Here is a 15,253-nt window from a genome sequence, read left to right on the forward strand (position 1 = left end):
AAAATAAATAAATAGTTAAAAAAATTGTTTCAATTCTATGAATTTGAGTTGCACATTTATTGTAACCATAAGACTATAAAATCTTCTACTGCTTATGCTGCTGCATCTCATTCAAAGACTTAAGTTTGAACCTAGGCCATGAGCAAGTTCTTTTTCCGAACTTCAAAGCAATGAACAAATTAAAAGCGTACTGTTGAGCAATCCTGCAATTCTTACAATCAGGAAGATGGTAAACATTTTTCAGTATGCCGCAAGATTAATTTTTTTCCTACCTAGTGTTTTCCTGGAAACTCAAGAATTTGTTTTTTTCACATCAACCAAGCATTGATCCACTAGCTGTGATGGGAATTGATCAACTGGCTTGTTGCCCATGCCTGAAGTCATGAGTTGAGGAGAGTGGCAACACAAAAGTAATTAGCCATTTAACCAATAGACGGAGAAATGCCTGCTATCTCTTATCTAGAAGATGGTGAAACAAAAGTTGCAGAGTGAAGAAATCTACTTGATACGGAGTTTGGAAACAGACAAATATAAGTTCAGACACCTCAATTATCCAACAAGCCATTTAAAACCATAATTTGGAGAAGTAGGAGGAATATTATCTGAACTGACCTATTTTGCAAATCACCCATTGGGGCAGGTAACTTTTTTTCACTACAGTATCTTGATAAAAATTCCAAACACAGTAGGATAGTAGGGGTTGGATTAGATGACCTACAAAGTCGCTTCCAACTCTATTAATCTAATATAAAGGATCATTATCAGATGAGATTCATAGTCCATTTACAATAATCCAGCAATCTGATTGCAAAAACAGAATTGACATATGTCTTTTAAGAATTCAACATGCTTTGACAAAACAGAGCTAATTCTATCAAATGTCATGACCTCTATCCTGCACGACTGTGTGCACGTTTTTAAAATGAAAATGAAAAATAAGAGTTTTTTCTTACCAAAAAACATCTTTCAAATAAAATCTAATTTAAAGTTTAAAGAAAGTAAGAAATTATATAACAAATTGACTAAATACGGCTGAAGTACAACTGCTGCATGTCTCCCCATTGGCTATGCTGGCTAGGTGCTAAAATTGTAATTTAATATCATCTGGGAGGCTATTAATTCCATACTTCTGAAAAGAATCTTAGTAGCATTACTTGTCTCCTCCAAATTAGATCCTGAAGAATTAGGAGCAAAATCTTATTGCATAAATTCATTTGTGAATTTGAACACAGACAATAAAAATGTTGGGGAAAAAAAGCTGGTAATTTTATGCTAACAGATTGCCAGTGGAATTTGTAATTCTTTACTCCTTTGTATCTATAAGAAATCCAAGACACTTCTCCTCACCACCATCATCCTCCCATGCTGAAGTAGTAGATCTTTTTTTTTCATCGTAGTATTCAAATGATAGAATTCCCTGTTTATTAATCTGTAAATGTTTTAGTTCTAACAGGCTTTTTCTGCCTGATTAGAAAGTCATTACATCTGTCAATATTGTTGCTGGTGAGCATATGTTTTGTGATAATCGTGACATTCTGATGTTAGCAGTCTTAGATATTATTATTAAAACACATATGTACCTTCATACCCCTTTTTTCTTAACAAATCTAAGAAAGAATTCTGCTGGAATAGGAAAAATGTACCTTGGATTCAGTGTAAACAAGAAGAAGGGAGACTTAATGGATTACTTTTAAAAATTCTTTTTTAATGAAGAAATAATTCCATTCCAAAATATAGACACACAATTAAATAGTTTAATCACTTCAAAATATGTCCCCAGTAGGCTTAACACACACACACACACACAAAACAATACTTAACAGCAATACAAAAAACCCCCATACAATAATAGTTCTGTTTACAATACCAATGGATAATGTAAAATTTGCAGTGTGTCCATTCAGACTGGTGTGAAATAACAGTAGTTAAAAACATTAGACAGTTAGTAGCTTCAAGATGTAATTCTTCATACTTTTTGGTTCACAAATAAATTCCTGTCCTGTCATTCAAGGCTCTGGCACTGAATTGAACCAACCTAACTGCTGCAACCCGCAGTTGTGATATTTACAAGATATATCTACAGTAATTCCAAGGAACTCATAAGAATGGAGGAAAGTGGCTAAAGTAAAAGGCAGACATCTGTGCTAAATAATGATGCAACATTTTGTCTCATGCATATAAGAAAATACATATTATCACAACAAAGGCCACACACCTTTTAATGCAGTTTTAAAGTTAACATTACTACTTACAGAGATTCTATCCTCTCTTTTCTTTCAACATTCAAGAATCCTGCTATCTTCACATTCTAATTCCTGCCTCTTAATGATCTTTTCCATTAACAATCCACAAAGAGTTTTGGGCTATAGTAAACAACCATGAAAAATGATAAATGGCTATTTCAACCATTCCAGCAACTTTGAAGTTTGCCATCCAAACATGTTTAGCAAACAAAAGACTCTATGGGCTAAAACATTGGCACATTTGGGACAAAACTCTAACTTCCTCTATATGCTTGTTTCATTGTGCATGGAAAAGTATGTCTGTAACACTAGCTATGGGCCTGGATTCCTTGGGCATGCAAGTTGATGTACATCTGAATAAGGACATCTACATAATATCCTATTCCATTAGGTCTTATGACATTCCAGATACAATACAGAAACAGGACATCTGATTTAAGGCCTTTGCTAGTGGAGTTTTATGCAAGCATATCTTTATTCAAACTAAAGGCTCAGGAGGTTGAGTTGCTGTGTTAGATGATGACACTTTTGCTTCCCAGATGCTAGATAGAAATCAGGGGAAAGTATTGTCCATACTGAGCCACTGTCAGCTTAACACTGGTTGATGTAGCAAATTTAGGTTTTGGTTTTGGAGGCAAATGAAAAAGTGCTTTAACTTGGACTTCCAGAGTATAAGAGGCCACCTAGAGCTCTGCTTTGGGGAATCTGTGCTGAAACCACACTGAGAAAATGGTGCATATGTTGTGATGACAATGTTGCACAGATTTTCCAAAGTTTAGACTCATGCATGAGCTTTACATGCAATATGGGTGTGTAAATTAAGGACTATATCAGAGAAACACAATCACTATTCTAACTGTAGGTATCTGGCTGGATTTAGATCTTTTCAATAACATTTTGCTTCTCTTTAGGAAATACTTGGCTGGAGTCCTGAGCTGTCAGCAAGAATTGCCAATATACTGTCTAGTACTAACTGATGTGTGCTAGGCACTAGTAGAGAGTAACCGGTTCCTGAGAGAAGGGCATAGGAGAGGTAAGTTGTCAAAAGTTACATATCCACCATGTGAAGATGGTAGACACTGCAGGAGTAAAGAGTAATTATTGCAAAGGTGGGGTTTCTGGGTTGTCTCTATGTAAACATTTTTAAAAATTATTTTCTGCAGTTCTCTAAATTCTGTGATTTGACTACATAGAGACAATGTTGAGAAAGACACAAGAAGGAAGATGTCAGGAATTATTTTGTGTATGAGTGAGAAAGTACTTAGAGTTATTTAATTCATACATCTTTGATATGAAGCATGTCCCTTGTAGAATCAACAGAAAGATTCAGCTTTTAATATGGACAATACAATATATATAAGCACGTTTAAGGAGTTATTATTCTTTTAACAATAACTCTGGATTTACATATTTGAGCTTTTCTAAATTCATGCTTAATGTTAGAGTTGTTGCATCATTAATAAAACATTGCCCTTACACTTAACAATTTCTAAACCATTTGCTGTTTTCCTTGGGACTAAAATTTGCTTGTAACTAATTTACTACATAGGGAAAATAAGATTGCAAAGTATATTTTCCAAATATAATCCTCAGGGGAGTAGCCTCTATTATTTTTTAAATAGCATATTAGGTTTACTCAAAAGAGATACTGCTGTAAATATATAATGTATTCTTTTTTTCTTCTTAAAAAGGACACACCTCCCCTCCATGTGCTTTTCATATTTAGCAGATTACCCCATTCAGCCCCTGAAGAAAGTCTCTCTACTCATTTCAGGGGTGTCCAGAGGGTGAGATTAAAAAAAGGCAAGATGGCAGCCATGATAATGTGATAAAAGCTCTGCCTATTTATGTACATTGCAAGATGTGCATGGCAGCCATCTTGATTTTTTGACAATACCCTGCAGATATCCCGGCCCATTTCCAAGAATGCACACAAAACAACTGGTGGTTGACTAAGGCAATGCACATTCAAAAATAAGAAAAGAAAGTAATTGCAAGCAATCTTTTAAAGCCTGTACATTTAAAGCTGAAGGCCTCAACCAACAAGATATGAAAGATGGAGATTATGTGAAAGAAAGTTTTAAAACTGCAACAAAATAATATAATGAAGATTATACAATTAGTTTAGGGATTTTATGGCACCTGTGGTTTATAAACAGCTTTAGTAACGAGTATTTCAAAACATAGTTCACAGTTTTAAGAAGATCTGTACTGATTTTAAAAACTAGATTCTATATAACTTGAATGTTGTCTTTTGTATATGATTTCTATTTGGAAAGAAAATATTTACACTAACTTCTATGGCTGATTTGTTAGATTATATTTTGAAAGAAAACATTCGTTAAGTTATGTAGTAGCCCTAAGTCATAGAGATACTTCTTAGTGCATTTTGTACAAGTTTGTTTTTAAATTTTCATTCATTTATTTTGCAGAAATATTAAAAACAAATTGCTATCCAAAGATGCAATATTGTAATATTGTAATATCAACATGTGTGCAATTCCTAGTAATATCTGTGAGAATTCTGTAAATGTGGTTGGGTTCAATATTGCAACTATAGTTCATTTTGGGCTATAAATATGTACACACAGGAGTATATTTATTCAACGATAAATGCATCATTATACTTTTAAAATTCCCTCCATGGAAAAAACAATGTACAGTGTGTAGGAAAGTGTTCTCAAACCTCAAATTATTCAGAAATCAAACTCCTAATATAAACAGTACTGTCATTGTAAACTGAACAGGTTTAAAAGTATGTGCAAAGGGTTTGTATTTTGTTAGTACAGCCAGTGTTCTTCATCAATAATAAGCCATGTTACATATGATGTAGCTGATATAATTTAGCTTTAAATAAAAATCATTTTTTTAATCTTCAAAAATAAAACAACTACAGACTAGAACTTGGCAAACAAAATAATTGTGCTACAGTCTGGAGACCTAGTTGGTTAGAGAGGCTGCATTTGATTTTTCACTTCTTCCTTGAAGCTGGCAGCTAGGCTATCTTTGTCATTAGTCGGAGTGTTGTCTTCTTCTTCCTCTTCCTCCTTCTCTTTCCCCTTCTCAGTTCTTACATCACTTTCATTATCCATTTGACTGCAGCTTTCCTGTCAAGAAATGTTTTAATACTATTTATCACATTTCATAGAATGAGTATTCCACATTTAGGCAGTGTGCAAATGTGGAATACTCACCATGTGAACATTCCTGATAAACCCACCCCTCATTGTTCCTCGGATTAAGCTAGCTTCCTTTAGACACCTGGTTGGACTTGTCTTAGTCACATTTTACTCTGCTCTTTACTCTTACATTTTCAGCTCTGCATATGCTAGCTTTCAGGATAGGTGTAGACTTCACAGTTAAGCATGATTGGTAGGAGACTAGAGTTACTGAAAAGATTTGTGTGATGACTATTCCAATTCATATAATATCTGAATATTATCATTAAAATTTTGGGTATATGGATGTTATGAGTGACTCTTGACTCCTCATCTGTGCATTTTTCTTAGCAGAATTTTTCAGAAGTGGTTTGCCATTGTCTTCTTTTTAGCACTGAGAGAGAGTAACTAATCCAAAATTACTCAGCTGGCTTTGTATTTAAGACAGGATTAGAATGGTCTTCTATTTTCTCATCTCATGCCTTTAACCCTTATCCCAAAATAGCTCTATATCATCAAATTGGTATATTCATCATAACTATTAGCAAGTGAACACAAATCTATCAGCTCTACAGTAATAAAAATTCTATATACTTGTACAGTATATAGAGCACATGCATATTTTTGGCAACATTTCCCGATTCTTTAAAAGATATCCACAAACAATGAATGGTAATTGAACAGCAAAATGTTAACAGTACATATAGATTATGGTAGCAAGATTTTCTTTGTTTACGAAAGACATCATTTGAGAAAAGATGCATCATGTCATGAATTAAAGGCCCCAAGAGGAGTTCCATCTGAGAAAGTTGCTCCATAAATATTGTGACTGATAAAGTTGAAAACCATGAGAAGATGTAAAAGTAACAGCAGGACAAAAGTCATATTATCCATCTAAAAAACATAATTATGGCTTTAGAATTTAAATCCTGGAAACTAGCCTTCCTCAATATTGCAGTACTAGATTACAGAACCACTTCCAACATGCTGGTTGAGAAATTTGGGATAATATTAATACAATAATATACCTGGAAAATATCAGGTTGGGGATATTTTTTATATGACAAAGCTCCAAGCATTATTAATACAAATATAAAAACCTTAGTAGCTTCTAAACAAGGGATGGGAACAAAAATAGCTGTCTTGTGTGGCTTGGTGATATAATTTGGGACAGAAACAAAATTGAAGCTCACTCCATATGATAACTAGCTCCTGGGAGAAAGCTGCCATGAAGAATAATGGCCTTTAAAAATTATATTAATTTAGTAGAATCTGAAAAATATTTATAGTTCAATCTTACATTTGCATTGAAGGCTCTTCCACAGTATTTAAAAAGAACTAGAACACTAGAATTCAACCTTCTGTACTAATGTAAAATAAACTATTAATATTCAAAATTACTCATTGTTTTTTAAAAACTCAAAAGCATTTTCATCCGTAATTCTTTGAATGGCTAACTTCTTAGATTGCACTTCATAATTTTTAACACATGAGTTGTTTAAAACAAATTAGAAACACTTGAATACCATTGACAGTGACAAAATCATGAACCATCAGTTACAAAAGGCTGTTTGCTTGGAACAGCTTATACCCTGCAACAGTACATTTAGCACTATCAAACATCATCTGCCTATCCCAAGTCTTTGGAAAGGACTTGATAGGTGGACAAAGATGTCACATCCAGTCTAAACATCTGGCTGATTCTGTGACCAACCATAATAATATTCGTTCAAAACATTCTTATGCTGTGTTACAAAAAATTGCTTTGAAAAGTGTAGATACTAATTATAATACATGATAACCCACATGCAACTCATTTGCATCCAGAAAGCAGATTTACAAGCTAAATCATTAAATTCTAGTTTGGGGAGTTATGATTCATATCATTCTTTCCAAAGGTGGTATTCATTCCATCCAGTAGCATTTCATATTAACAAGCCCATAAAAACCACATAGCTTACAATCCTCTCAATAGCTTTCCCACTGCTACACAATAGGAACATATTCTCATTTGACAATTACAGTTAGAATTGCAGAATAATTACAGTATATTATAATGTATTGGTGAAGAGAAAAATGTGGTCAACTTCTTTGCCTCTCCCCTCCCTCCTGCACTCCAATCAGCATAATTACTGAATGAAAGTGATTAATGTCAGTTTTAAACCAACTTAAAACTTACTTGAGAGGAGAGTGATACAAGGATGGTTACTCATCCTTGTAAGCTGACCTGTAAAAAAGAAAGTGAAAACAGGAAATGTGAGCAGCCAGATCAGTGCACCATTCTATAGACAATGGGACTCAAGAGGAGTGAGAGGTGTCATATGGGCATGCAAGAATAGTACACACCAAATGAAGAGGTTAGCATGCAAGAAGAAACTGTGAGAAGGTTGTTGCTGCAGAAAATGCTAAAAAGAATGAAGATTCAATTTGTTCCTTTGAATGAAAATGGCATTTGCTGCAACGCCCAACAAAAAAAGAGAAAGAAGATTGTCTTGTAACTCTTATTCCTAAATACATTAGGAAGTTATGGGCAATCAGTTCTCATTTATATTTTTAACTGTTACAATATACTCTTTTAAAGGATATGTACAAATGGTCCTAAAACTACAAATTTTCAACAGCATTTAAAAGTATTTCCTAGGATAATTTGCTCATTAATCAGTATACATACTGTATTACATATAGTGAAACAGAAAACACATTCTTATATTGTTCAATGCTTTGATCTCTTTAATATTTCTTGTACATATAACCCATATTCCCAATAAATAAGCATAATGTAGGCAGATTATCTGTTGGAGTACTTAGAAGTGACATTTCAACAAACTATGCCAAGAACTTTAGACTTTAGATTGATATCTATTATGCCAAAATTATGGCAGGCAGAGATTGCTATCTTTTTAAATTACAAGAAAAATTTAAAATACTAGAAAATTACTAGAAAAAAATATTTTGCGGCTTGGATTCACACATATACTATGCTGATACTTTATGACATCCTAAGGTCTTGAGAAGATCTTGATGAATATGATGGCTAATAGCAGCTAAAGACCTGGCAGCTGTGATTACACACTGTTGTTCATATATTTGTGAAATAGTCTGTATAATTGCATTAGAGCAATTGTGCTATCAGTGACTCGTATCTTCTATACAGTTCCTTCTACACTGTCAGTATCTGATGTAGTTTCTAGGGACTTTGTGAACTAGATCACTGAGTTTTTTATAATGTTTTTGCCCACGTTGAGAGAGCATAAGATTCCTACTATTATCAATGTACTGTATACTAGTGGCAGCTCTCTTTATTGGGCTATAGAATTGGACTAACCTCCTTTGCTTATTTGCATGATAGGTAATTAGGTTTTAATTTAAAATTATTTATTTTGCTGAAGAAAAGACATTATGTTTGAGATGATTTTGAATAAGATGAAAGTTCTACCTTTGGAGATTAAGTCTTGATGGCTCATTCACACATGCAAATTACATTTCCTTTCACAGTATAAAAATGCCAAGAATGCATGTGTGAACACCCACCTACTCTCAAAGTTATTTTGTGAAAATAGAAAAGCACTCTGTTGACAGAGTATGTTACTAGCATTTGTGATGCACTAACTAACAGCTTGTGAAGGTTAATGTCAGCCTGTTAATTTCAGTACAAAAAGTACTTCCTGATTATTCACAGAAACATGAGTGCATCTCACTATTATTCGGAATCTACACCCTTATCAGTATATTCTTCCAAAAGAAATAAAATCTAGGACAGTGAAATTTCTTTCAGCTACCTAATTGTGTTGAGTTCTTATCTTATTTTTACCTGATAAGCTTCATCTTGCAGTTTCTGCTTCATATACTCCTCCATCTTGAGTTCATTCTCTAGTTGGCGGACAGAATCATTTTCATAGTTCTCATCATCAGCTCTAACGTAAGAATCTCCATCCTCTGTAACCCTAAACACAATTATTAATAAATAGGGTTGTGCAATTACTGCCTCACCTACTTCGTACTCAGATACTTCTATGTGAAAGCAGTAAGTTCCATCTTATGTTAGTCTGCAAAAGTGATGGTGGGCAAACAGAGTATAAAGCCCATACCAAGTCATGTATATTGCAGTACCCTTTTTCATAATTTAACTTTTGTAGAACAGATTGCCTAGAACGGCTTTTTTCAAAATCAGTATAGAATGAAAGTGGTAGAAAAATCAGGGCACTATGAAGATTCAGGGATGTGGTAGGGAGCTCTTATACTGGCTTTTGTGAGTTCCCATAGAGTGAATTCTGATTGTGATTTTATACCGATTATGGTAACTTTCATATGTTTGTATATATTATTTTGTAACCTTCTGTTGTTTTTACTTTTATGAGCCTCTCAGAATGGCTTAGATGAGATGGGCAGCCATATAAATCAATTAAATAATAATAGTTATTTAATTAAAAAAACAACACAGAACTCTGTATTTCAGAAAAGTATGAATTATTTGGTGGACTACCAGTTTGGTATGTTATGGTGAATACCAGAATGTTTGGTGCCCAGAACTGAGAATTATACCCTTTTACATCCTGTAAAAGCACCTCTTAATATTCTATCTGAATAAACATGCAGAACAAACTCATCTGAATTATCTTGATATCTGAAGCAATGACTTCAACAGATACTTGAATTTCATTTGGTCTTTTGCTATAATGTTCCGCTTTGGATCAAGATCTGTTCAAGATATCTCCATCTTGTAATAAGATGTCTGAATGGATAAGTGTAATTATAGGATGATCACTATGTAACTTTGTACACAGATATATCATACATTTTGTTCCTAAATTTCCATCTAAAGCAGTACCCTGCTCTTCAGCAGAAAACAGTCCATTCTTCTCAAAGGAAATAAAAAACTGCACCCAATTTTGGCATATTTTCTGAAATGCCCCTTTGAATGGATTCAAATGATCTTCCTAAAAGAGATTTGGCTGTTCTTTGGCATATTTTAATTATCAACAATTTTCATCCTGAGTTCAAATATAAAAATCATTGCAAATTGTTTTTCTCACCAAAATTTCACAAGAGTTTTATATTGTAGTTCAAAAATTACCCTTTATTGCTAACCTTGGCTTAATCTTTAATTTAAAAAATCCCAATATTAAATGGAAACTTGATTTCTCAAGCGTTGAGTGAAGACAAGAAAAAGACAGAAATCAAAGAGAAGGCAAAACAGGATGGAGTACCCACAGGTCACTGCGAATGGTTCCAGTAGCAGCTACATTGTGAAGATATCCTGGCTTCCGGGCATGGATTTGTGCCAGAAAAGCCTTTTCAGAAGTTGGTGATGGAACAAGATCATCAAAATGAGTCCGACCAAACTCTGAATCCACATTACTTTCTGTCTCACTTCCAACTTCTGTATGAAGAAATAGGTTGGTATGATAATTATATCTTTCTTTCCTATTTCTAGCATGCTTCTCTCCTGTTTTTATTTTTAGCATATTGCACACTGCCATCTTATATTGCTAAAGAAATACCATATTGTCTACATTAAAAACACATGGAGAGCAACTTTCACTTTAGTACAGTTCAAACTTGCCATTTATTACAACTTGCCATACACAGACAAGTAAAGCTTTGATGCCAAGTGGGATGACTCAGTGTACTCGGTATCCCTAAATTAATCGGAATATGCTAATGACTGGGTAAGCTATTAAGCAAGGTATTAACAATTAGTTGCATCACTGGATTGCCTCTTATTGCAATACTGATGCATGAACCCTTGGACAGTGTTGTTGTATAAAGAAACTAAACAGCATTGACCATCTGTTTAGCAAGAAGACACATTGCTGCATTTGAATTCATTTGAGTTAGTTCCATTATATTCAGTGAGATTTAATTTTTAAAATATTTCAGTAGCACCTGGCATTACAAGAGCTACCAAGTCTGTACTCTACATAAATATAATTATTAATAAGGCAAAAAACCCTCTTTATTTAATAACCATAAAAATTAACAAAAATCCCAGGCATTTAAAAAGCATTGGAAATAAATAAGTATAACAAATTAAAATGCTGGAATAAAAAGGAATCTTGTCCTGAAAAGAATGTAAGTCAGTAGTTCAAATTGTTAACTAGTAGCTTAAAATATTTTGCAGCACATTTTTTTAGATTGCAGTTTGTCTTTAGATTATATATTAAACTAGTATAAAACACTTATGCTTTAAATCATCAGACCTGAGTTTAACTCTTTCACGAGAGAAGACATGGTATTGGTGATTGAATCAGCAGCTACCAACAAGTCATTTCTTAAATTTCTTCTTGTACCTAATCAATAGAAAAGCAAAGTGCAAAATGTTTTTAGCAATATTTCGAGCTTTTTGTGTACATTGTGTACATTTAACAAGGTAAAATAATAAATGATGCAAAACTCAATTTAAAAAACAATTTAAAATTTATGAATTTTAAAAATCTGTTTAGGTAGTTTTTATAGTAGCATAATATCTGACCACCCGCACTACACATATATTAATTTCTTGATGACTTCTGCAGAATAGATTGGCTTTAATAAAATTAATTCATTTGGAACTTGTATACTTTTTAGGTAGGCAGCGTAGTGATCCTGTATCAAGATATAAGTATTTCCATATAGGGACAGCATCAGATGGGAGAAAGTTAGATTTGGTAAAATTCTGCCTGAATTCTGTGCCTTCTTCACGAAGAATTAAAAAGAAATTATTTATCAAATGAATTATGCTAGAGTAGGTTCAGTGACTAGCCAACTGTTGTTTTTAGTTCTAAGATGTTTTGCGTTTTTGTAGGTATATATGATGAAATTACAACAGTCTGGGATAGACAGCATGAAAATGATACCCAACAGTTTGGCCTCTGAACTACTTGGAGCCATATTGTAATAGGAACTTGGAAGCCAATGTAGAAGCCTCTGGACTGTTGAGCAGCTGACATGAGGAACAATAACGACAAATCACAGCTTATAATAGCACATTATAAATAAGAACAATTGCTATTGTCTGAGAATAAAATGCATCTCTATGTACATTTGCCAATAAAAGATGCTGTGTCCATTGCAGATAATTTAGAAGGATGGATATTGGATTGGAAGATTTTTTTCCCCTATTATTTTATTATGCAGCAATAAAAACTAATGTTATTTTTTTTATTTCTGCTCTAGTCTGTCACGAATTGTCCTAGTGCTGCTTTTCCCAAATGTAAGCTTTGAATTACTTGATTATTTCAAGAAAAAACTCTTTTCAGAGAATTTAATAGATATGCAATGAGGAAAGAAGCTACAGATTATCAATTTTTCAGCAGAGGACGGTTTGAACCATTACCTTGCGCAAAAGCTTCTTGCACATCTCCTCCCACCCCTGTCAGAGAATCTTGTGGTGTGTGGGCTGGAGTTGAGCTGGCAGATGCAGATCTGATAGGCATTGGAATTGGCCGACTGATCGTGTGGCTGGGAGATGAGCGAGGAGAGCCTGCCCCTTGGGTCTAGGGGGAAAAGGAAGCCATGAGTGGTTCAGGATGAAGTAGAGAAGAAGACACTTCTGTCCCACCATCTCCAATTATTTCTCTGCTATAGAAAATAATCAGAATATGCCCATGCTGGATAGTATTACCATCCTGATGGAAAATGAATGGATCAATACACTGTTAGTTCCTAGAACCAAAAGCACATTAGCTAAAACAGAGATGATCAGAAACATAGGGAAAAGGGATTAGTAAACTTGCCCAATGTGATCTTAAAGATCACATTGACATATTAATTTAAATTGCCCCAGCTGAAATGGCAAAAATGTACTTCTTTTTGATGTTTTCTTTTTCCAGCTGCCTGAAAATTAAACAACAACAAGACAAATCAAGTAGTAATTATGTTTTTTCTTTCGTCTTAGTTACCTGGCAGCAGCAATGGAGAAAACTGTTGGACATCACTGTTGAGTCATGACAAAAGAGGTATTGAATTCGTTGGCTTATGTCATGTTAGAACTTAGAGGTAAAGTAATAAAACTGATAAAGTAAGTAAAGTGGTTTTTATTACTTTCCATGGAACTGAGTGTTTCTATGTCATCACTGGTCCTATCCCATATGTTTGTGGGAATGGAAATTAAGTTTGTAGTCTCATGAACAACAAAGATAATTAGAGAACTGGAGGCTAAAACATATGAAGAACAATTGCAGGAACTGGGTACGTCTAATTTAATGAAAAGAAGGACTAGGGGAGACATGATAGCAGTGTTCCAATATCTCAGGGGTTGCCACAAAGAAGAGGGAGTCAAACTATTCTCCAAAGAACCTGAGGGTAGAACAAGAAGCAATGGGTGGAAACTAATCAAGGAGAGAAGCAATTTGGAACTAGGGAGAAATTTCCTGATAGTTAGAACAATTAATCAGTGGAACAACTTGCCTGCAGAAGTTGTGAATGCTCCAACACTGGAAATTTTTAAGAAAATGTTGGATAACCATTTGTCTGAAGTGGTGTAGGGTTTCCTGCCTGGGCAGGGGGTTGGACTAGAAGGCCTCCAAGGTCCCTTCCAACTCTATTATTCTATGACCTCTGAACTAAAAAGCAGGCAATGCTCTATTCCAGGTATCCTACTCCATACAAATGAGAGATGTTCTGGTACATATTGGACAGAAGTCAGAATCCAGTTTAGAAATTGCCATTACCCTCTACCTCTAACCCCTAACCCTTTTTAATGTAGCTTAATCAAATTCACATAACAATTACCATAATTGTTTCCTTATCATGCAGACACATTTAAGGTATTTTCTTGCTGTATCTTATTCATATTGTATGTAGGCAATGTAGTCAGACAAATGTTTACATTTACTCTCTTCCCCCCAATCTTAATACATTTATTTATTTATTTATTTAGCGTATGACATTCTTAATACAAAATAAAGTTAACTGTTTTTTGTCTTTGGTATATAGCTCCCTCTGCTGGAAACTAGGATAACTCATAATATAGAATTTTGTAATCAGTAACCTACACAAAATAACTTAATAATTCTGAAATGTTTAGGGAACATCATTTTATGAATACAGAAAATAATAACAATAATAATATGACATTTTTCAATTATTAACATTATGGCTTGTTTCACAGTCTATGTAGTTGACTGCAATGAACCATAATTACTGAAAAATGATTTGTTAATTGGAAAAACAATGGCCAATACTTGAAAGATATAGAAGGAAAAGCTGATTTAAAAAAAAATCCCTCGTGGATTTGATTACTATCAGGAATGTTAAAGAAAGAAACTGAAGGCTTTATTTTAGCAGCTCAAAAAGACTAATTGTATGAACATGCAACAAACACCACCAAATGTCACCTTTATAGTAAAAAGGATGAAACAATTGACCATTTGATTACTGCTGCAGCAAAATTTCACAGCCTACAAGTGTTGTCATGACTGGATTGCTAGAATTGTTCACTGGAAACTTTGCTAGAGATTTGGATTTGAATGTAGTAGATATTTCAGGGGCCATCAAGTTGAAAAGATTTTGGAAAATGAGCGGGTTAAGATTTTATAAGATTTTAAGAGCCAAACAAACAGGCATCTTGTTCATACCATGCCTAATATAATAATTACTAAAAAGAAGAAAGTCTAGTTCACCAATGTTGCTATTCCAGGTAATGCTAGGATTGAGGAAAAACAATTGAAAAAAATTATGAAATATTAGGACTTGCAGATCAAAGTTGAACTCTTATGGAAAAAGAAATCTGTTGTTATATCAATTGTGATTGGAGCCTTCAAAGTTATACCAAAAGGACTTCCTCAATATGTGGAAATATTGAGCACTTGTCAAAAAACTCTACCCTGCTTGGAACTGTCCATATTCTTAGACTCTACCTTAATAATTCTT

General features: G+C 33.9%; 1 protein-coding gene across 18 annotated transcripts in view; it reads right to left on the bottom strand.

The window, feature by feature from the left end:
• Window positions 1-1,694: 1,694 nt before the first annotated feature.
• The window catches only part of DTNA (dystrobrevin alpha), a 195,291-nt gene continuing 181,732 nt past the window's right edge, over window positions 1,695-15,253 (bottom strand). For 11 of the 18 annotated variants that reach the window (XM_058175919.1, XM_058175917.1, XM_058175914.1 and 8 more), the window contains 5 exons: window positions 12,717-12,876; window positions 11,602-11,691; window positions 10,613-10,781; window positions 9,213-9,345; window positions 1,695-5,350 (listed from right to left, as the gene is read on the bottom strand). In XM_058175919.1, coding sequence (XP_058031902.1) covers window positions 5,192-5,350; window positions 9,213-9,345; window positions 10,613-10,781; window positions 11,602-11,691; window positions 12,717-12,876 — 711 coding nt within the window. In that variant the 3' untranslated portion in view covers window positions 1,695-5,191. Of the gene's footprint in view, window positions 5,351-7,580; window positions 7,629-9,212; window positions 9,346-10,612; window positions 10,782-11,601; window positions 11,692-12,716; window positions 12,877-15,253 lie in introns of all 18 variants that reach the window. The other 7 variants (XM_058175927.1, XM_058175910.1, XM_058175923.1 and 4 more) reach the window with 3 other exon arrangements.

This window comes from Ahaetulla prasina, chromosome 3, assembly GCF_028640845.1.
Source record: "Ahaetulla prasina isolate Xishuangbanna chromosome 3, ASM2864084v1, whole genome shotgun sequence".
Classification (NCBI taxonomy): Eukaryota; Metazoa; Chordata; class Lepidosauria; order Squamata; family Colubridae; genus Ahaetulla; species Ahaetulla prasina.